This window comes from Vipera ursinii (genome assembly GCF_947247035.1).
Source record: "Vipera ursinii genome assembly, chromosome: 13".
NCBI lineage: Eukaryota > Metazoa > Chordata > Lepidosauria > Squamata > Viperidae > Vipera > Vipera ursinii.
In genome coordinates, this window is record NC_139526.1 from 17,677,146 (window position 1) to 17,699,095 (window position 21,950).

Genomic DNA, 21,950 nt, shown 5'->3' on the forward strand with positions numbered 1-21,950 from the left:
CCAGATTCGCTTAACAACCGTGTTACCGGCTTAACAGCTGCAGTGATTCGCTTGACAACTGTGAAAGGAAAGGTCCTAAAATGGGGCAAACCTCACTTAGCAAATGTCTCACTTAACAACATAAACGTTGGGCTCAATTGCCATCGTAAGTTGAGCATTAATGTATATCCTTAATGGTCAGCGACCGTAAGGTAGCAAGATGGATGACTCAGGGGTGATGGAAGACCTAAAGGACTAGGTTAGGGACAGATCTTCATGGAGAAAGTCTATGGGTTGTTGAGAGTCAACATTAAGTCAATAGCAGACTGTCAATCAATCAATCAATCAATCAATCAACCAACCACAGTAACATTCTGTGGCTTCTTGTGGAATTTCTACTTAACTACTAAAGATGCTTACATTAACTAACTGGGCTAGACAAACTTGTGTTTAGATTTTGTGCAAAACAACTTTCAGTAATGTTGATGTTTGGAAGGAAAGACCGCCATATTGTTTGTTGCCTAGGTAACTAAAATAAAGCTATCCCGAGGCTTTCAAAGACTGAATAAAAAGCTTAGGCAAAGAATCCTGGCTAATAGCACTCAAAATTGTTCCATTTTGAAGTGCTTCAAACAACTTTTCAGCAAAGTGATTTTATTAAGAGGCACTACGAGGGTGGGTTTTGATTCCTCCCCCCTCTCCCCCCTTCAGTTTTCCTGGATTCTGATCTAGAAAAAAAATCCATCTTGGAATATTTTTGGAATATTTTAACATCTCTAATCCAAAGCTGGCAACTTTTGTTCTTCTCTGGTGAAGCTCCACCAGCCCTTCAGCAGATTCTGCCATCACAATCTGTCAGTAAACCATGGAAATCAAGTTTGCAATTTTCTACATTCTTGTACATTTTGTTGAACTAGCTATAACTGGTATAACGAACAAACATCAGGGCCAGCCTTGTTAAAGATATCGCCATGTCATCGCCTGGCCCCTGTAGCTAAAACAAATAAGAGGGAGTTTAAAATGTTACCTAATTAATACAAGCTTAGAGGTTTCCCATTTAAGACAGCTTCTCTTGTCTAATTGCTGCTGAGAGACACGGGGCATTGACTGTTTCAAATAGTCAGGAAAAGAATGCTTAAGGGTTTACAGGAATATCATATTTAGATTTTTAAAAAAAATTCTACTAGATACATGATTTATATTTGAGATCATGCTGAACAATAATGTAATATTCACTCCTGTAGCTATCCTCCTGTTATCATCCAAAATTTGTCATTTTGTTCTCTCTCTCTCCTTTCTCTCTTACATACACACATGAATCCATTAATTTGCTGTCTGTCTCTGCTCTCTGTCTCTGCTATCATCCATCTGTCTGTCTGTCTGTCTGTCTGTCTGTCTGTCTGTCTGTCTGTCTGTCTATCTATCTATCTATCTATCTATCTATCTATCTATCTATCTATCTATCTATGCTCTGTCTCTGCTATCAGTCATCGATCTATCTATATCTATCTGATCTCTGTCTCTGCTATCAATCATCTACATTTCTGCTCACTGTCTTTATCTATCTATCTATCTATCTATCTATCTATCTATCTATCTATCTAGTCTGTCTGTCTATCTATCTATCTATCATCTATCTATCTATCTATCTATCTATCTATCTATCTATCTATCTATCTATCTATCTCTATCTATCTATGCTCTGTGCTATCAAACAGTCATCTATCTATATATCTATCTGCTCTCTGTCTCTGCTATCAATCATCTATATTTCTGCTCACTGTCCTATCTATCTATCTATCTATCTATCTATCTATCTATCTATCTATCTATCTATCTATCTATCTATCTATCTATCTTATCTATCTATCTATCTATGCTCCGTCTCTGCTATCAGTCATCGATCTATCTATATCTATCTGCTCTCTGTCTCTGCTATCAATCATCTATATCTATTTTTGCTCACTGCCCTATCTATCTATCTATCTATCTATCTATCTATCTATCTATCTATCTATCTATCTATCTATCTCTATCTATCTATCTATCTATCTATCTATCTAAATTTCTCCTGGAGTTTATAAAAATCTTCAAGCTTACCTAGGTTACTATTTTTTTTAAAAAAAAAATACCATTCCTTCTCTTGTTTCCAATCTTCCATGTCTCTTTCCTATTTGCATTTGAAATTAAAATGCCGGTGTTATCCCCCAAATAATTTATGGGTCCCAGTGAAAATAAAAGTTCAGCCTTTTGCATAATTGCATTCCAGCCATTGATTTATAACGGTTTGGAGATTCTAGATTCAGATTTATGGTATCGTGACCGTGATTTTTTGATTATTATTTTTTTGCTGTTAAGACACTGATGTTGGGTGTGTTTTCCTGGATCTCTAAATCACTAGTTGTTATGCTTGTGTGCGCGCACACCCCATCCATGGCTGCTGATGGCGTGGCTGAACCGTCCAGAAATCGGGGGTTTTTTTTGTCTGTACTATTCAAAACCCAGGTTCCGGCTTCCTAGGCCAGCGGTAGGCATCCTCGGCTCTTTTATGACTCATGGATTTCAACTCCCAGAATTCCTGAGTTAGCATGCTGGCTCAGGAATTCTGGGAGTTGAAGTCCATGAGTCATAAAAGAGCCGAAGTTGCCTACTCCTGTCCTAGGCCAAGAATAGCCCCTTAATTATGACTTTGATAGGTACAGTTATAATGGAGGAAAGCAGGGGTCTCTTGGGGGGAAGTTCATATTTTAACAAGCAGAGATGTTTCAATAGAGAACTTCCCTTGCTAAACAAAGACAGTTGCGAAGTTTACAACCCTGTTTGCCACAAGAATTAAGTGAATCACTGCAGCCGGTAAGCAAATTCCGCTTCATCCATTGCTTGTCGGAAGCCGGCCGTAAAGGTTGCCCGTGCTGATCATGGGACTCCCAAGATTTATTTATTTTGTTTTATTTATAAAATGTATTTGCCGCCCGTCTCGTATCCAAGAACTCTGGGATCCTGTAACCCTTGCAAATACACGCCGGCTGTAAAATGCCCCAATTTTGATCACAGGATGGTGGGGATGCTGTAAGGATGGTTGTAAGTACGAGGACCGGTTTTAAGTCACTTTTTTCAGTGCCGTTGTAACTCCAAATGGTCACTAAAAGAATGGTTATAAGCTGAGGACTCTCTGTATTCTCCAGTAGTGGTCCTTCCAAAGCCAAACACTGGGACTCCTGAGTAAATCTTACAGTAGACTTGCAAATACTCTTTATAGTAAGTGAAGAGTAAATCTTACAATAGACTTGCAAATACTCTTCATAGTAAGTGAAGAGTAAACCTTACAACAGGCTTTGCAAATACGCTTAATAGTAGCAGTCTCGCCTAGGAGGTAGAGGTTGAATCTCGGGGTGTAGCACACTAAGTGATTCCAAAGTGAAATCTGAGCCAGGTTTTACAGCTTTCGCTTTGTATACCAATTTTGGAAGATGTATTCCAGACCAAAAGCGAAGTGGTAGTTAAGGGCTGCCTGCGAACATGTCACTTGGAGTGTTTTTAAAATTTCAGAATCATTTTTAAATTACACCGCTTGAAATTATCCGTACTTCAAAGACGAGAGCTTTGCTTAGCGATGATTTATGTATTTTCCTGCCTTAAACTAATGACGGGCTAATGTGAACATACAGATCTAATCTTTTCCCTCTGTAATCTAAATGTTGGTTGTCCCCATAATGAGGAGGAAGAAGCTTTGTCAGGAGCATCATTATGGAGGTAGAAAAATGCTTTCTGTGCCTGTGATTCATTGGCTCAGTCAAAACAGGGAAACAGCCAATTTACTGACCCTCGTATTTATACATCAATCATTTTTGATCTTGCTTTTTTGCATTCCTGGCCTGTTAAATGCCACATTCCTTGATTTTTAATCTAAAGCCCAAGAAGCAAAAATCTCTCTAGAAGGTCCACTTTGGAATAACCTTAAAAGGTTGACCTCCAGAAATTTCAACCCTAATGTAGAAGCTCAGAGGGTGTAAATAAAACCAAATTTGTCTTCGCCTGTGATCTCTGTCCTTTTCCGTATGTATAGCCTCAGTTGCATATCCTGCTAAACCACGCTTGTTTAATGTGATTTATGTAGCAGACCAAACTCGGCTGTGTTTTCCTTACACTGTACACGGAGCCAAAATCAGACAAACTGTATGATATTTACAATGCTGGGTACAAACTGTTGTGTTCTCATTTGGGGGGCTTGTCCTTTCAAAACCTCTGCATGCATGCCTGTCTGTCTGTTTTACTGAACAAAATCATCTTGGTGGAGCAGTGGGCTGATGCCTCCTTCAGTAACACCAGCTGCCTGCAATTAGTGCAGGTTGGAGTCCCACCAGGCTCAAGGTTGACTCAGCCTTCCATCCTTCCCAGGTAGGTAAAATGAGGACCCAGATTGTTGGGGGCAATTAAGCTGACTTTAAAATAATGCCGCTTGGGGAGGGGGCGAAAGCCCTAACAAGCAGGCATATACATAGAATGAAGGCTACTGCTAAGCTTGCAAGCCGCCCTGAGTCTTCGGAGAAGGGCGGGATATAAATGGGATTAAAATAAATAAAAAATAAAAATATACATAGAATGAAGGCTACTGCTAAGCTTGTAAGCCGCCCTGAGTCTTTGGAGAAGGGCGGGATATAAATGGAATTAAAATAAAAAAATTAAAATAAAAATCTTAAACGTCCTTTTTCCTTCTGTGGGAAATATGCTATCTTAGCTCGTCCTTCTGTTCCTGGTGAGCCTTTGGCTAATTTTAATTAGATGGGCTTGAATTTTACTACAGCTGACCCTTGAATTGAAGGAACAGAATTAGATGCAGGCAATTAAATCTCCCTAGCCTTCTTTTTTTATAATCCTCTCTAAAATTAAGTGATTTCGATTAGGCTTCATCTGTTAATCATACACGTTTCCATTTTATGTTTCGAAGGTCTAGAGCCATAACCATGGTCAACAATTGATTACCCTGATTCATCTTGTAAAAGAAAGGCCTGAGGGTAAAATGGCTAAAGGGTCGGAGCATCTACATCCAATGTTAATTGGCTCCTGTCAGCACAGGAGAGAGGACAGAGCAGTTTATTTCAGAGACAGTAATACAAAGTAGGAAAGAGATAGCGATAAACACTGAGACTTATAAACCGCTTCATACTGATTTACAGTGGTTTACAGAGTCAGCTTCTGCAAAAGTGCTTCTCTCTTTTTCATATGGTTCCCTCCTGGTGGCATGCGGCAACTCACCACAACCAACTCTCCATGGCCAATTTGCCATGGCCAACTCTCAGGGGCCAACTCTCCATGGCCAACTCTCCGTGGCCAACTCTCAATGGCCAACTCTCCGTGGCCAATTCTCCACGGCCAATTCTCCACAGCCAACTCTCCATGGCCAACTCTCCATGGCCAATTCTCCATGGCTAACTCTCCATGGCCAATTTGCCACAGCCAACTCTCTGTGGCCAACTCTCCGTGGCCAATTCTCCGTGGCCAAGTCACCATGGGACAACTCGCTGCGGGACAATTCAAGTTAATTATTTAAAATTATTTTAATTTCTGCTATTCGTATTTCGTTTTGTCGCTCCTTTGGCATCCTTTCTTGAATGATTCTAATCCACTGTGTCTTCAATACTAGTGTAACTTTTGTCCCACGGCGAGTTGTCTGGCAGTGAGTGGGTGGTGGCAAGTTGTCCTGTGGTGAGTTAGCCGTGGTGAGCTGGCTGTGGTGGGCTGACTGTGGCGAGTTGCCGTAGACACCCCCCCTCTCCTGCTGCGCTTCCAGCCACCGTCAATACAATCCCCTTCCCCACAGAATATTTGTCAACGGCCCAGAAACCTCCTGCCAGAATCCATTGCAGCCTTCGGTTCAACAGAGGGCGGTGCTGCGCTGCCCAGGGTATAAAAATACGCTCTGGGCTCCGAGTGAGAGTCACCCCGTTTGAAATGATGAAAGGCGAGGGTAATTTGGGCCTGACTGAGTTTCAGAAACCTACGGGAACCGCTGCGGTCTTTGGCTCGCCGGCTCAAATCTTTAGCCGGGTTAACGTTCATTTAGCTTTCCAGCGATGCTGTAGGTTCCTGATGTGCAGGGGGAAAAAAAAAATCTATTACCTTTTAATTCTCTGTCTGGTTCTTTGCCTGCGGGGGACTCTCACAAGTGGTTGTTTACAACCTGCATATTTCAAATCTGATATCAAATCATCAGCCGAGGCTGACATCTCTCCACTGGCGTCTTCGTGGGAACATCAGATATCAATAGCTGACATGGCTGATATTAAGTGGGAGGCTTTGTCTAGCCCACCGAGGGATGATTGTGCCTGCGCTTAACAAAAGGGGCATCCTTGAAGCGTGTTTATGCCAGCTACGGCTGGCATTTGATAATGCGGTTCCGTCTCTTCCTATCTGATGGGAGGCAATTAGTTTTAAAACCATTAGAATCCCCCCCCCCCCCCAGAGTTCTCAAGCAGAGTGAGCGGCTCCTTAATGAGCAGTGAATTTGCCACGGTTCAGCTTCCATTCTGGCTTTTTCTTTGGAAGAAGAAAAATAAGCCGAGATTTGAAGCTGTGTGCCTCTCTGTTTAGGAAATCCCTCCCTCCCTCCTTCCCTCCCTCCCTCCCTCGCTCCTTTATCTTCCTTCCTCCCTCCCTCCTTTACCTCTCTTTCCTTCCTTCCCTCCCTCCTTTACCTATCTCCCTCCCTTATCTTCCTTCCCTCCCTCCCCCTTTACCTCCCTCCCTCCCTCCCTCCCCCTCCCTTTCTTTCCTTCCTTCCCTCCTTCCTTTACCTCCCTCCCTCCCTCCCTTATCTTCCTTCCCTCCCTCTCCCTTTACCTCCTTCCCTCCCTCCCTCTCCCTCCCTTTCTTTCCTTCCTTCCCTCCCTCCCTCCTTTACCTATCTCCCTCCCTCCCTTATCTTCCTTCCTTCCCTCCCCCTTTCCCTCCCTCCCTCCCTCTCTTCCCTCCCTCCCTCCCTCCTTTATCTTCCTTCCTCGCTCTCTTCCCTCCCTCCCCCTTTACCTCCCTTTCTTTCCTTCCTTCCCTCCCTCCCTCCTTATCCATCCATCCATCCATCCTCAACCCAAGTTGTTTAACTATTCTATCACGGTCGCTCTATCTCTGCTCCTCCTAACCCTCTCCTAGCCACCTGGCTCTTTCCGATAGAAGACAAAGGTGCTGATTTTAACCCTTTTTAATCTCTTCCCATTATTTAGGAGTCCCGATGATCTCTCCAGGCACATAATTGGCCTGCAGCAACGGGAGCTGATCCTGAAAGAACAGAACTCCGCCATCTCGAGCAGGTAAAGGACTTGGCGCTTCTAACCGGGCTAATTGTGCTTCCGATGTTTTAAGAATAAGCCGCGCCTCTTTTCATCCAGGCTGTGGCTGCGGCCGATTAGCTTCTCTCTGTAGGTGAGATAGAAAGATAAAAAATTCTTGATGTCAGATCCTCGCTGAGCTCTAGAAACGTGGTCAGGATAGCCAAACCAATAGCCTACCTCTGCTTTTTTTTTAGTTGGAAAAAGGCGGTTGGACCCCATCGGTAGCGGGGTTCAAAGAAGTGAAGAACCGGTTATCTCTGTACATTCGGCTTCCGGAAGTCCATTCTGGGCCTGGGCAACAAAAAATTAGCTACCGGTTCTGCCAAAGTGGTGCGAACCGGCCGAATCCCACTACAGGACCCCATCAGTCTTGCCTGGGCTCAAACATTAAGTGGAGCTGAGCATGGTTCATGCGTCAGTGGGAAGGTAACCATTCCCACCCACCCACTGAAGCATTTAACTCCTGGTCTGTCGTACAAGATCTTCTTCTTTTGTGCATTAATTGTCAGGAATAATGTTATGGTTAAAAAAAAAAACCAGCCTGCTTTTTTTTCAATTGCCCGTTCATCCTGGACATAGTGAATTTAAATGTATGGAAAGGGGAAGAACAATTAAGCGAAAGTTTTGATTTGAAAGAACCAATCAATGTAACGGATTAAAAGAGAGAGAGAGAGAGAGAGAGAGAGAGAGAGAGAGAGAACCATTGGAAATGATAACTTTCAAGTCTTCCCAGACGCTGTCCGATTCCGCTTCTAAATATCAAGATCTCAGTTCTGTAATGTTTTATTCCCTTTTAAGTGGCGACTGAATGCCTATATTTGAACGGTGACTTTATTTCAAAATTCCCCGAACAGCATCTGGAACATCTTAAAAGGAAATTTTTATTATGTGATACATCAAAGATCTATTTTTTTTAAAAAAAAAATCATACGTTTACTACCTTTAATGTTGAAACAATTTGGAAATGACGAGACCTATTTCGGCCGTGGCGGCCCAGTGGTTAGAATGCAGCATTGCAGGCCGATTCTGCCCATTGCCAGCAGTTCGATCCTGACTGGCTCAAGATGGACTCAGCCTTCCATCCTTCCCGGGTCAGCAAAATGAGGACCCAGATTGTTGGGGGCAAGATGCCGACTCTGTAAACCGCTTAGAGAGGGCTATAAAGCCTGGTGAAGCGGTATATAAGTCTTAAGCGATGCTGTTCTTGCCATTTAGTGCCCAATACGTTGTGCTCATTTTACCAAACGCGATCAGTCAATCGTCATTTTCATTTAAGTTTCAGCAGTGGAATAATTCTGTTTATTTAATTTTTGTAAGGTGTGCTTCTATAATAGAATTTTTAACATCTTCACCTCCATGCATTTTTGCCTTGATGGCCATACTGGTTGTTGTTTTTTCCTTCCCCCCCCCCTTCTATGGTTTGTGTTTCATCAGCTGTTTAGGCACATCTTGAGAAGATAATGTCCTAAAAGTAGATTATATCTCATAGAAAGAAACAGTAGAGTTGACCGTGATATTCTGTGGATTTAGTGATATTCCACGGCTTATGCCTCCGGGAGCAGGGGAACATGTAGTTTAGCACCCCCACTACTGAAGCTCCATCGGGACGGCAACCAGGCCCGCTTACACCAGCAAGCAAACACCATCATCTTAATTAATTCTTGGTTATTGCTGCTATCCCATTTGGCTGTCCGGGTGGAAAGCCCGTACGTTTCTTTTATTATATGATGTCCACTGTGTGCAATCATAAATGAGCATAGCTAGATGAACTTGCGAGGATCTGCTCTACTTCTTCCGAAGACGCGTTAGCAGCTTCGTATCGTGTTCTCTGCTGCTTTTTGCATGCATCCTTTAGGAGAACTTCACCCGGTGGGCCTTTTCACCTAGGCTTCAGGATGCTGCAAAACAACGGGGTGGGATTTTTATAAATGGACTTCAATTTTAATCTGTATTAATTTATTATGGGCATTGTTTAATTACTTTTTAATAATTTTTAATTTTTGTACCTAGTTTTTATGTATTGCCCTGTTTACCGCCCTGAGTCCTTCAGGAGAAGGGCGGTATATAAATTAAATAAATAAATAAATAAATAAAATAAACAACAACAACAAAACCCCGGTTTGGCTGGTCAGTGGCCAGACTACATGGTCATCCCACGGCCTCTATTTTGCCTTTGTCTTCCGAAGATGGATGTCAGTCATCCAGAGTCCTGGTTGTCCTAAAGGTCCTCATCCGAAAGGCAACTGGATTTTCTTGGGTTGTTTCCCCCCCCCCACTTCTCATCCAAGAAGCTTCCTCAGGAATGAGAAGCGAAACATTTTCAAGTTTAAAAAAAAACAACCCCAAGAAAGGAGCTTTGCTTCAGGAGACGGGCTTCTTCCTCGACACGGGATAAAAGTCAAGAGGGTTTCCTGCCTGGGCAGGGGGTTGGACTAGATGACCTCCAAGGTCCTTTCCGTCATCATCATCATCATTATAGTTATTGTTATCATCATCATCATTACTACTACTACTATGATTACTATTACTATGATTACTATTACTATTACTATTATTACTACTATTACTATTACTACTGATAATAGAAATAATAGTAATAGTAATAATAATAGTAGTACTCTACTATTATTACTACTATTATTACTATTCCTACTATTATTTCTATTATTATTATTGTCTTTCCTTCCTTCCTTCCTTCCTTCCTTCCTTCCTTCCTTCCTTCCTTCCTTCCTTCCTTCCTTCCCTCCCTCCCTCCCTCCCTCCCTCCCTCCCTCATCTCTCTCAGTCCGTCCTTCCTTCCTTCCTTCCTTCCTTCCTTCCTTCCTTCCTTCCTTCCTTCCTTCCTTCTTTCCCTCCCTCCCTCCCTCCCTCCCTCATCTCTCTCAGTCCTTCCTTCCTTCCTTCCTTCCTTCCTTCCTTCCTTCCTTCCTTCCTTCCTTCTTTCCCTCCCTCCCTCCCTCCCTCCCTCCCTCATCTCTCTCAGTCCTTCCTTCCTTCCTTCCTTCCTTCCTTCCTTCCTTCCTTCCTTCCTTCCTTCTTTCCCTCCCTCCCTCATCTTTCTCAGTCCTTCCTTCCTTCCTTCCTTCTTTCCCTCCCTCATCTCTCTCAGTCCTTCCTTCCTTTCTTCCTTCCTTCCTTCCTTCCTTCCTTCCTTCCTTCCTTCCTTCCTTCCTTCCTTCCCCGACAACATGAGCAGCAGCAGAGTGACCTTCCTGCTTTTGTCTGAGTTTGTGTTACACACAAAGCGAGATCAGCAGCAAAATGTGTTGGGGACAGCTGGGTGTTGCTAATCCATCTGATGCTGGGACTTGGAGCAATTACAGGATAAAAGGGTTTAATTAACCATATTCATTTCTTTCCTGGAACAGTTTCCCTTTCGGAATTTGGTATCTCCTTATCCTCGTTTATCTAAGGATTGTGTTAATATAACAGTGTTTAACCACCGCCCTGTCTGGCGTAGGACACGTCTAATGGGCTTGTTGTGCTGCCTCGTTGCGAGTTGCTTGTTTTCCAAAAGAACCGATTAATCTGTGCTCTGCAGGGCTCCGATAGGAAACATCCAAGGTTTACATCTCGCTCCAAGTCGGATTGCTGTGAATTCAGACACAGTTTAGAATCCTGGTTTGTGGTGTCGTACAGAGGGTGAACCTGGCCAGTGCTGAGTTTTGGAGCATCGTGGCTTCCTGGATCAAGGGACTGATGGGAATTGTACATTCAGATGTACAAAATGCTGTGATCGCAGCTTTGCAAATAAAGTAGAATTAGCTTGTCTGGTGGATCTTGCCTGGTCTACCTGGTAAGGCTGGCAGGTGCCCATTTCACATCAGGTAGTGGAAGAGTTGGTATCACTTGGGCTGTTACTTGAGGGAAGGCTGTCATCATCATCATCATCAAAAAAAAAAGATACTTATTTGGCATCTTCTTTTCCCCGTGTTTGGAATATCACCGTAGCCCCAAACAAAAATTGATGAGAGAGGTGCCATCCCTGGTTTGTTCCAGTTTATCTATCTTTTGCTCTGAGAAAATGGGTGAATACTTTCCTTCCTCCCTCTTTTTCATGCTTTCCTTCCTTCATCTCTCCCTTCATCTCTCCCTCCCTCCCTCCCTCCCTTCCTCTTTCTTTCTTTCTTTCTTTCTTTCTTTCTTTCTTTCTTTCTTTCTTTCTTTCTTTCTTTCCTCCCTCCCTCCCTCCCTCCCTCCCTCTTTCTTTCTTTCTTTCTTTCTTTCTTTCTTTCTTCCTTCCTTCCTTCCTTCCTTCCTTCCTTCCTTCCTTCCTTCCTTCCCTCCCTCCCTCCCTCCCTCCCTCCCTCCCTCCCTCCCTCCTTTCTTTCTTTCTTTCTTTCTTTCTTTCCTCCCTCCCTCCCTCCCTCCCTCCCTCCCTCCCTCCCTTCCTCTTTCTTTCTTTCTTTCTTTCTTTCCTCCCTCCCTCCCTCCCTCCCTCCCTCCCTCCCTTCCCTCTCTTTCTTTCTTTCTTTCTTTCTTTCTTTCTTTCTTTCTTTCTTTCTTTCTTTCTTTCTTTCTTTCTTTCTGATGCTGTGCTCTTGTTCTTTATTTGGCTCTGTTTAGACACGAGCCTCTGAGTTCGCCTGTCTGGCTGGCGTTGCGTGGAAAGCCAGCCAGCAGCGTAATGACGGGTCTCTGAGCTATTTTGGCACAGTTGGATGGCAAAGCTTTTGGCTTCCCCGTCTGCCGCGAGTCCCTTCCGATTCCAGGCCGAGGATCCACCCTCCTGACTCTGAGGGAGCAGGTGCCATAATTCTCTCCCTGCCTTCTTTACATTTTATTTCTTAGCCTCTCCCGTTGCCTAGCTTGCCACAGCTAATAGCCACTTATTACAATTAGATTAATTACTATTAACTCTCCGGTGGTGATATAAACACTAGCCTAAATGTAAATGGACTGTGCTGGCTACAGCAAAGGATGCCTTTTACAGATTGTCCTCACTTGGTGACTACGGTTGGGATGGCAACTCCATTGCTAAAGCTGGGAGGTCACTTAGTGGAAGGGTTAGCCCTGAAGAAGCTTCCCATCTGTTTAAAGAGCAGGTTGTGCTCGGAGGCAGCGGAGAGGAAGGCACGTCGCAGCCAGCCTGTCCCCTGGAGAAGCACCCAGAGCCGGGACCACCTGGGGCTCAGGAGTGTCCCTTGTGTTGTGGCCACTTGGGACACTTTTCGTTTTGCCTAATGAGCGTTTCGGATTATTGTGCGTTAAGGGCTCTTTCTGTCTCTGCTACATCCCAATACATTAAGTCTGAATGTGGACTTCCTGAATCAAGCAAGGGTAGAAATTTTCCCTCCCTGCTCCCTCCCTTCATCCTGCCCTCTCCACCCATCCCCCTATCCCTCCCGCCCTCCATCTCTCCATCATACATCCATCGTTCCATCCTGTCTCTCCATCCCATCCTATCCATCCATCCATCATGCTCCATCAGCCCACCATCTTTCCTTCCATTATCCATCCATCCATCCATCCATCCATCCATCCATCCATCCATCCATCTCTCCCTCCATCTTCCATCCGTCCATCACCCTCCATTGATCCACCCCTCCATCCCAAACTCACCCTTTACTTCTCGTAAAGGATGAGTGATCTCGTGCAGTTTCCTGAGGAAGAAATTTTGTTTCGCTGCGCCTAGCAAAATACTCAAAATTGTTGTAAGTAGCAGAATTTACCCACCCCCCCGTCCCCCCCCAAAAAAAGCGCTTCTTTGCCGCTCCGAAACGTAAACGACGAATGTGCATAATTCATTTTAGCATCTGGGCCTGAAAAGTTTCCATTCCAAATTTCGTTTGGTTTGATCAACAATGGCTGAAAATTGGGACTTATCATGTAAATGCTGACAGATATGAACATGTGTCAAGCGAAGTGGCTGCCTGACAAAACTTCGCATTGTGGGGAAATGTTAATTTTTTGCTGCCTTAACTGCATCTTCCTCCCTTTTCTCCCCACTCACTTCTCCCCCTCCCTTTTTTTTTTTTTTTGCTTAATCTAGCCTTTTCAAAATCGAGCTGGGTCTGTTGCACTTCAGTTTTAGATTAATTCTTCCTTGCGTATGCAGAAAACTTGTCAGGTGGCAGAGCTATTCTCTGAGCAGAAAAACCATTTCTTTAAAGGAGTGGATTTCCTTCCTTTGGAATAAATGCAGGGGGGACAGAAAAAGCAGCAGGTGCATTGGGGAATATATATTTATATATTCGGCATGCAGGATTGTCTCCCGGACAGAAGATGGAGCTTGTAGCCTTGCCTCGGTTCTCCCTTCTTTCTTCAAGCCATCCTGGTGAAAATAACGACATCATTTTTGAGCATCGCCGCTGCCAGAGACGAGATTACATATCCTGGAGCCAATTAGATTAAAAACCTTACATTATGAAAGGGAGGAAAGTTAAAAAGCTGGAGAAGGACGGACTTTCTGCCAGTGCAGCCGTCTTGGGGAAGGGAGATGGGTGGAAATGGAGGAGGGGGGAAACGAAACGAAACGAAACACCACTTCGTGGGGAGCCCTCCGAGCAAATTTTCTGCCCAGCTTTTCAAACTTTCCCCAGCTTGATGCCAAGCAGATCGGAAGCATCTGCTGAGCTCGCCCTCTCCCTCTCTCTCTCTCTCCTCTCTCTCTCTCTCTCCCTCCCTCCCTCCCTCCCTCCCTCCCTCCCTCCCTCCCTCTCTCTCTCTCTCTCTCTCTCTCTCTCTCTCTCTCGTTAGCTGTGGGCATCTGGCACTCGGTAAGGAGATTTAGGAGCTTCATTAGACGCCACGGAGTAAATAGCTTGCACTCGGTGGCGGCCTCGGTGGTTTATTTTGGGTGGAGCGCGAAGATTGCACTTGCTGTTTGGATGCCCAGGGAATGTCCTGGGAGGACATTGTTCTCCATTCCTAATTCCATGCTGGGAAAGCACCTGTCTTGGCCCCGGGGGTGTGCCCTTAATTCCTTCTCCTCGCCCAGGCTACCTCTGCGGTCTTTGATGGCTGTTCCTCTTGGCAGATCCTACTTCGGATTGGCCTATCCATGCTCTTTTTTTTTTTTTAGCATAACCTGAATAGGAACGCAGATGATGATGATGATGATGATGATGATGATGATGATGATAATAATAATAATAATAATAATAATAATAATAATAATAATAATAATAAAATAATAGTTGGAAGGTACGTTGGAGATCGTCTACTCCAACCCCCTGCTCAGGCAGGAAACCTTATACCATTTCAGACAAATGACTGTCCAGTCTCTTCTTAAAAACTTCCAGGGTTGGAGCATTCACCGCTTCTGGAGGCAGGTGGTTACACTGGTTAATTGTTCTAACTGTCAGGAAATTTCTCCTTAGTTCTAGGTTGCTTCTCTCCTTGATGAGTTTCCATCCGTTGCTTCTTGTCCTGCCTTCATGTACCCATGCAAGCATTAGGGCCAGTTTCCAATGACCTCTGTGCACACGTACAAGTTGGAGTGGCAATTTGGAATGAGAATTCTGGTTAAAACGACAAAAGGTGGCGGGGCGCATTGAGGCTCGGACATAGAATTAAGAAACCCATCGGATGGATTTGGCATTCTCCTTTGGGACAGCTCTGTGTTTATTGGCCCTTCGCTTGATCCTCGGGGATTGGCTGAGAACGTTAGCTCTGTGGTGTCACCGCTAGGTAACACATATGTGACCGTCATCTTCTTCGTCCAGCACATTCAAGGGTAAACGGGCTTGGAGCAGAGATGCCATGTCATTCTTCTGACGTGTGTGAAAATTGTATGCTGCGGTTGCACGCGATGCGTAATGTGGAAAAGGTGTGATTTTTGCAGCCTCTGTCCTTCTGAGCTGGACCTGTCGTTAGAATATTGTGGGGTTTTTTTGTCATTGTTTTGAGCAAGCACTGATTTGTATTCTTTGAAAGTTTGGGGCTGTTTGATCTGCTGCTTTCACAACCTTGCAAGGAGAAAGAATGAAATGCTTCTAATAGTTTTTCAACCATTTCCTCTTTCCATTATTAATGTTTGATGCTGACTGCTTATCTAGGCAGGGTTAAGAATTCCAGAAAATTAGAATTATTAGGGACAGACACTTCCAAAGGAGAGTTGTTCTCCTCCTCCTCCCCCTCCTCCTCCTCCTCCTCCTCCTCCTCCTCCTCCTCCTCCTCCTCCTCCTCCTCCTCCTCATGGAGTAAAGTGTGTGTTTCCAGCCTCCTGAAATGTACCACATAGGAACTGTCATAGTTATATTTTTCCCTTTAAATTGTCCCAGGTTTTCTTTTATGGTGCAGTCTATCTGGCTTATTGTATATGACACAGGAAAAGAGGCAAGAGAATGTTTAGGACTTAACTTATTTTTACGTTCTGCTAACTTGATTGCCCTTTTATATTTTTAGTAGTCAGGGGAACAAACTATTACATTTAACTCATTTTAATATAACTGATCATAAAACGCGGAGAGACACAAGCGCCTGTCCATCGGAGAACTGCAGGCTGGGGCTGACAAGTCATCCAAGGCGGCCACTTGAAGGATCAACCTGTAAATAAATCAGCAGTTGCGAAGCTGAAAGAAATTGGTGAAGATGCAGAGAATGGAACCTTGTTAGCCTGGAGAAACAAACATGGGAAATGCTGACAGCCTTGGAATATTGGACCATCTTTAGTCGAGGAGAAAGAAGGAAAGAAGGAAAGAAAGAAAAGAAAGAAAGAAAGAGAGAAGGAGATGGAAATGCGAGGGAAGGGAGGAAAGACGGAAGGAAGGAGAAAAGGTTGGAAGGAAGAAGAAAGAGGAAGCAAAGAGGAAGGAAGGAAAGGAAGGAAGGAAGGAAGGTTAGAAGAGAAGGATGCAGGATTAAGAGAAGGAAAGAAGGGAGAGAGGGAGAGAGGGAGAGAGGAAGGAAGGAAGGAAGGAAGGAAGGAAGGAAGGAAGGAAAGAAAGAAAGAAAGAAGGAAAGAAAGAAAAGAAAGAAAGAGAGAGAAGGAGATGGAAATGCGAGGGAAGGGAGGAAAGACGGAAGGAAGGAGACAGGAAGCAAAGAGGAAGGAAGGAAGGAAGGAAGGAAGGAAGGAAGGAAGGAAGGAAGGAAGGAAGGTGCTTTTAAAATAGCAGGGAGATGGGTTGAAGGAGGAACTGGAGAGCAACAAGTGAAAGTCTGCCATCTTTGGTTGGGCAGCTCCCAAGTGACCATCTTGTTTTCCACCTGTCCCATCCGAAACATCAAATTCGAATTTCTAAGCAAGGCGGGCGTGTGATTTCAAGCGAACATTGGTCCACGGACACCTTAAAAGCACGAAAGCCCCCTGGGTGACTTTGGGCCAGTCCACCGGGAGACCGTGAGTTCTAGTCCCGCTTTAGGCATGGAAGCCGGCTGGGTGACTTTGGGCCAGTCCACCGGGAGACTGTGAGTTCTAGTCCCGCTTTAGGCATGGAAGCCGGCTGGGTGACTTTGGGCCAGTCCACCGGGAGACTGTGAGTTCTAGTCCCGCTTTAGGCATGGAAGCCGGCTGGGTGACTTTGGGCCAGTCCACCGGGAGACTGTGAGTTCTAGTCCCGCTTTAGGCATGGAAGCTGGCTGGGTGACTTTGGGCCAATCACTCTCTCTCTCTCTCTCTCCCCCCAGTCCAACCCACCTCACAAGGTTGTTGTGGGGAAAATAGGAGGAGGAAGCTACGTCGGATGCAATCGCCGCCTTGAGCAATTTTGTGGAAAATAATAAAGGAACGAATGAAGTCTATATAAATGTGGTTTAGTACACCAAGGAGCCTCCATGAAAGATTGCCTTGTTCCGCCATCTTCTGAGGGGATAAATGTCCTTTCAGGGGCAGCAGCGGGGGGAATTTTTAGAACTCACGCTTCTCTTTTCTTTTTTCCATTCCTTTCGCGAGATTTACATAAGAATAGGAGGGACACGGGCGAAGCTGGGAAGATTTATGATAAAAACATTGTAAGAGGAGCATCCCGCCCGCGTGTAAGAAGGGAGACTTGATGGCCGAACCGTTGGAAATGCAATCTCGGCTGCCATTTCAGCCCAGATTCCTTCCTTTCTCTCTCTCTCGGGGGGCCTTTGGCTGCAAAAATCGGTTTTTAAAAGATCAGGCTGCACCCGCGTCATATTTCATTGTTCATTTGAATCGCAGTCCCCTGTGGACCCTCGTGAACTTTTTAAGAGGCTAGGCAGCATACAGGGGTAATAATTTCTAAAGACGCCTCTGGAATTAGCTATTGTAGGCTGGATTTCAGATCACGAGTTGTTTCTCTCTCTCTCTCTCTCTCTCTCTCTTTTTTAAAAAAAGGATGTGGTTTAACATGGCTGAGGTTTTTCTGGCTCTTTCTTTGTCGATTTCATTTTTTTAAAAAAAAAAATAATTCTCTCGATAAAAGGAGACCGACAGGCAAACCAATTGACCTCACAGCTATGCTCCAGGGATAGGAGATATCACCTGTGGAATGAAGAGCTGCCCAGGTGAACGGCTTGGTGTAGTGTTTAAGGGGTTTGGCGAGTTCTAGTCCTGCCTTAGGCATGAAAGCCAGCTGGGTGACTTTAGGCCAGTCACCAGGAGACGGGGAGTTCTAGTCCCGCCTTAGGCATGAAAGCCAGCTGGGTGACTTTAGGCCAATCACCAGGGAGACGGTGGAATTCTAGTCCTGCCGTAGGCATGAAAAGCCGGGTGGGGTGACTTTGGGCCAGTCCACCAGGAGACTGTGAATTCCTAGTCCCACCCTTAGGTCTGAAAAGCCGGGTGGGGTGACTTTAGGCCAGTCCACCAGGAGACGGCGAGTTCTAGTCCTGCCTTAGGCATGAAAGCCAGCTGGGTGACCAGGAGACGGTGAATTCTAGTCCCCACCCCTTAGGTCTGAAAGCCGGGTTGGGTGACTTTGGGCCAGTCACCAGGAGACGGCGAGTTCTAGTCCTGCCTTAGGCATGAAAGCCAGCTGGGTGACTTTTGGGCCAGTCACCAGGAGACGGTGAATTCTAGTCCCACCCTTAGGTCCTGAAAGCCGGGTGGGTGACTTTAGGCCAGTCACCAGGAGACGGCGAGTTCTAGTCCCTGCCTTAGGCATGAAAGCCAGCTGGGTGGACCAGGAGACGGTGAATTCTAGTCCCCACCCTTAGGTCTGAAAGCCGGGTGGGTGACTTTGGGCCAGTCACCAGGAGACGGAGAGTTTCTAGTCCTGCCTTAGGCATGAAAGCCAGCTGGGTGACTTTGGGCCAGTCACCAGGAGACGGTGAATTCTAGTCCCACCCTTAGTCTGAAAGCCGGGTGGGTGACTTTGGGCCAGTCCACCAGGAGACGGTGAATTCTAGGTCCCCACCCTTAGGTCTGAAAGCCTGCTGGGGGACTTTGGGCCAGTCACCAGGAGATTGTGAATTCTAGTCCCCACCCTTAGGTCTGAAAGCCAGGTGGGTGGACTTTAGGCCAGTCACCAGGAGGACTGTGAATTCTAGTCCCCCGCCTTAGGCACGAAAGCCAGCTGGGTGTCCAGTCCCTCTCTCTCAGCCCAACCCCACCTCACAGGGTTGTTGTGGGGGAAATAGGAGGAGCCGGGTGTCTTTAGGTATATTTTTCCACCTTGAGTTTTTTATAAACTGTAATAAAGGCTAAAAAAAAGTCAAATAAATAAATGGCCATTGATGGGAAGCCCGAAGGCTACAGATGCTCTAACAGTGACACTGCGTAAAACGGGCAGAGAGATATTGTTAAACCTGCATTAGGGTCCTGGACTCCAAAAAAAAAAAGAAAGGATTATTCTGTAATTAGGAGAGCAGCATATGGTGATAAATAGAAGGCGGAATGCACACGGTTTGAACACCGAAACATGCTGGAGGACCCAGTGGTGGAGCATTATCTCACGTCTACTTGGGCAAAACAAAAAACTCTAAAGGGTTTATTGAGGAGAGCAGAAGGACTCAGAGGGACTGTAGAATAATTTTCCGAAAGATGAAATGCGACAATACAGTAAGTTAGGCTATGCCAAGATACTGTAAATCTGATGAAGGGACTTCAGATAGAAATCTTAAAAATGATGAATGGGGTTTACATGCTTGAATGTGCCCCAGCCCTCTCTGCTTATCCAGAATTCTCCAAAGTGAAGTACGTTAGGAAATTCAGACGAGGATTTAATTCATTATTTCTCCCTTTAGGCCATTTTTTTTAATTAAGAAGGAATTTGTTGGTTAATCAAGTCCTCTCACAGTGCATTTAAAGGGTCAGGAGCACAAATGGTTCTTAATCCGATCCTGGGTATTTACTGGGCAATCTTGACATATCTGTGTCGCGTTAGGGTTGAGGAAGAACTTGGCAAAGGAAGAATGAGCATGTTACTTCTTTGGTGGATGTACTTCTTGGTGTATTTGTCTGAAAGGGTATAGAGTTTCCTACCTGAGCCAGGGGTTGGACTAGATGACCTTCGAGGCCCCTTACAACTCTGACTTGTTATTCCTAACTTCTAACGTTCTTTCCCTTCTCTGCTTCAAATGACAGAATCTACCAGTATGCATTTTCCATCTCTCAATTTATTTGCACAACGCTTTAGGAAGTTTCCTGACCTTTGGTTTGCATTGCCCAATTCTCTTTCCGAGGCCAACAAAAAATCTTTTCTTTTTTTTAAAATCTACAATAACCAAAGAGAAATAAGGATTTTCTGATTTGCTCTCAAGAGTGCACAGAAAACACACTAAAAGCAGCCAGCGAACTGTGGCGCCCAGATAGCGCTTTCTCTTCCAAGGTGACGGAGCAGAATTGAGAGCACAATTTAGTTCTTTAAATTTGTTACCTGTTTCTCTTCTCAGGTGACATCTTGCCAGTGGTGCTTGGATGCTTTGTGTGTGTGTGTGTGTGTGTGTGTGTGTGTGTGTGGAAATGCTTCTTCAATAGACTGTTCCGTTTAAAAGTTCTCTTTTGAAGTCTACAAGTCGTTAAAGAGCCAAGGTTCCCCACCCCTGGCTTTGGGGGGATGCAAACATAAATTTATGCGTTGATTCTGTAAATAGGGCTTCCTCTTCCAACACAGCAGTCGCCGGGGATGCTTCCATTGCATCTTCCTGAGTTATCTTCGAGGGAATGAGAAGAGCGTGTGGGGAAAGTCCCGCGAGGGTCAGGCCAGGGTGCAAGGGAGGCCTGGTCTGGAGGATGCGTGGCTGGAGGGGACTGATCCTAGCAACTTACAACCTTTCCTGCTGGCTTCTCTATTGACTTTCTGGTTGCAAATGGGGGGACCACGTTTCTCATGGGGCACTGCAACGGGTTGTAAGGGTGATCAGATTGCCCGGCATCCAGATTGCAGCCAGGTGGCTCCTTGTACTGCCAGAAGTGCGAGAATTGGTTGTAAGCACGATTCGTTTAGTGGCGTTGGCGATTTCTGACCGCTTTGAACAATTGGTCATAGCTGAGGGCTGGATGTTCATGTAGCAGGGTTGAGCTTTGGGTTCTGTCAGGAGGAGGAGGAGGAGGAGGAGGAGGAGGAGGAGGAGGAGGAGGAGGAGGAGGAGGAGGAGGAATAGTCTGGGGTCCTTGGCGCACACTGACCTTGGTTGTTTTATTGCAGATATTTCATGACCCAATTGGGTAACGTTATCAGTGCTTGAAGGAGTGGATCTGTGGAGAGGAGGTGGAGAAGGAGGAAGGAAGGAAGGAAGGAAGGAAGGAAGGAAGGAAGGAAGGAAGGAAGGAAGAAAGAGATGGGCGGGCGGGGGGAGAGAGGAAGAGGCGATGCATTAAACTTGTATATTCCCAAACTCTTAAGGACCCTGGACAGCACACAACAAAGCAATTACAACAAACCATTTAAAAATGACAAGAGCGATGAAATTGACGGGTCTGGATGCAGAGCCCAGTCTTCATGGCTCTTCTAAACCACAGCAGAGTTGGGGCCATTCAGATATTGGCTGGGGGGGGGGGGGCTCGTTCCAAAGAGGCCCTGTGCAGAGAAGGCTCGCTTCCAGGGTCCTGAGAGCTGTCGTAGAGGCGGAGCAACGAAGAGGCATCCTGGAAAAGGGCACCTTTGGGGGGGGAGGGGGTGATGGGCGTGTGTGAATGGCAGACCTCAAAGTTCTGTCCCAAAAAATCGTACGTCCAGCCTCTCCGTTTTGCGGCCTCCGATAGCCGGACGCAGCATTAGCTGGCCCCGCTGCTTCGCAGACAACGGCGGTTCCCCCGAGCCAGATCGCACGTTCGCCTTAAGGCGTGATGCTGATTTGTTTTAGCTCCATAAAGATGTTATAAATTCGCTTTTTAATGGAATGTGACTGCTGGGTTGCTTGCTGTGCCCTGTTGCTAATTGTGCTGACTTTGGTAACGAAGAGAGACTCCCAAATTCAGGGTTTTGTTGTTGTTTTTTTCCTTCCCCTTCTTCCTCCTAAAGTGCAAATGGATTTGCTTCCTCTGTGAGAAAAGAGAGAGAGAAGTAGAGGGAGAGGGAGGGATAAAAAGAGAGAGGGAGGGAGAGGGAGAAAGTGGGAGTGAGAAGGAGAGAGGAAGAGGAAGGGAGAGGGAGGGAGGGGGGAAAAGGGAGGGAGAAGAGAAGAGGGAGGGAGAAAGAGAGAGAAGGAGGGAGAAAGAGAAGAGAGAGAGAGAGAGAGAGAGAGAGAGAGAGAGAGAGAGAGAGAGAGAGAGAGAGAGAGAGAGAGAAGGGATAGTTTCAGGGACAAAATGAAAAGGGATCTATTGATTATGCCAACTGAACTATCCCA

General features: G+C 45.4%; 1 protein-coding gene across 1 annotated transcript in view; it reads left to right on the forward strand.

Moving 5' to 3' along the window:
* MAD1L1 (mitotic arrest deficient 1 like 1) overlaps positions 1–21,950 on the forward strand; it is a 249,167-nt gene that overhangs the window by 21,995 nt on the left and 205,222 nt on the right. Inside the window, exon 10 of the mRNA XM_083372455.1 lies at positions 7,200–7,286. Within this exon, the coding sequence (XP_083228581.1) occupies positions 7,200–7,286 (87 nt within the window). The remainder of the gene's footprint in view (positions 1–7,199; positions 7,287–21,950) is intronic.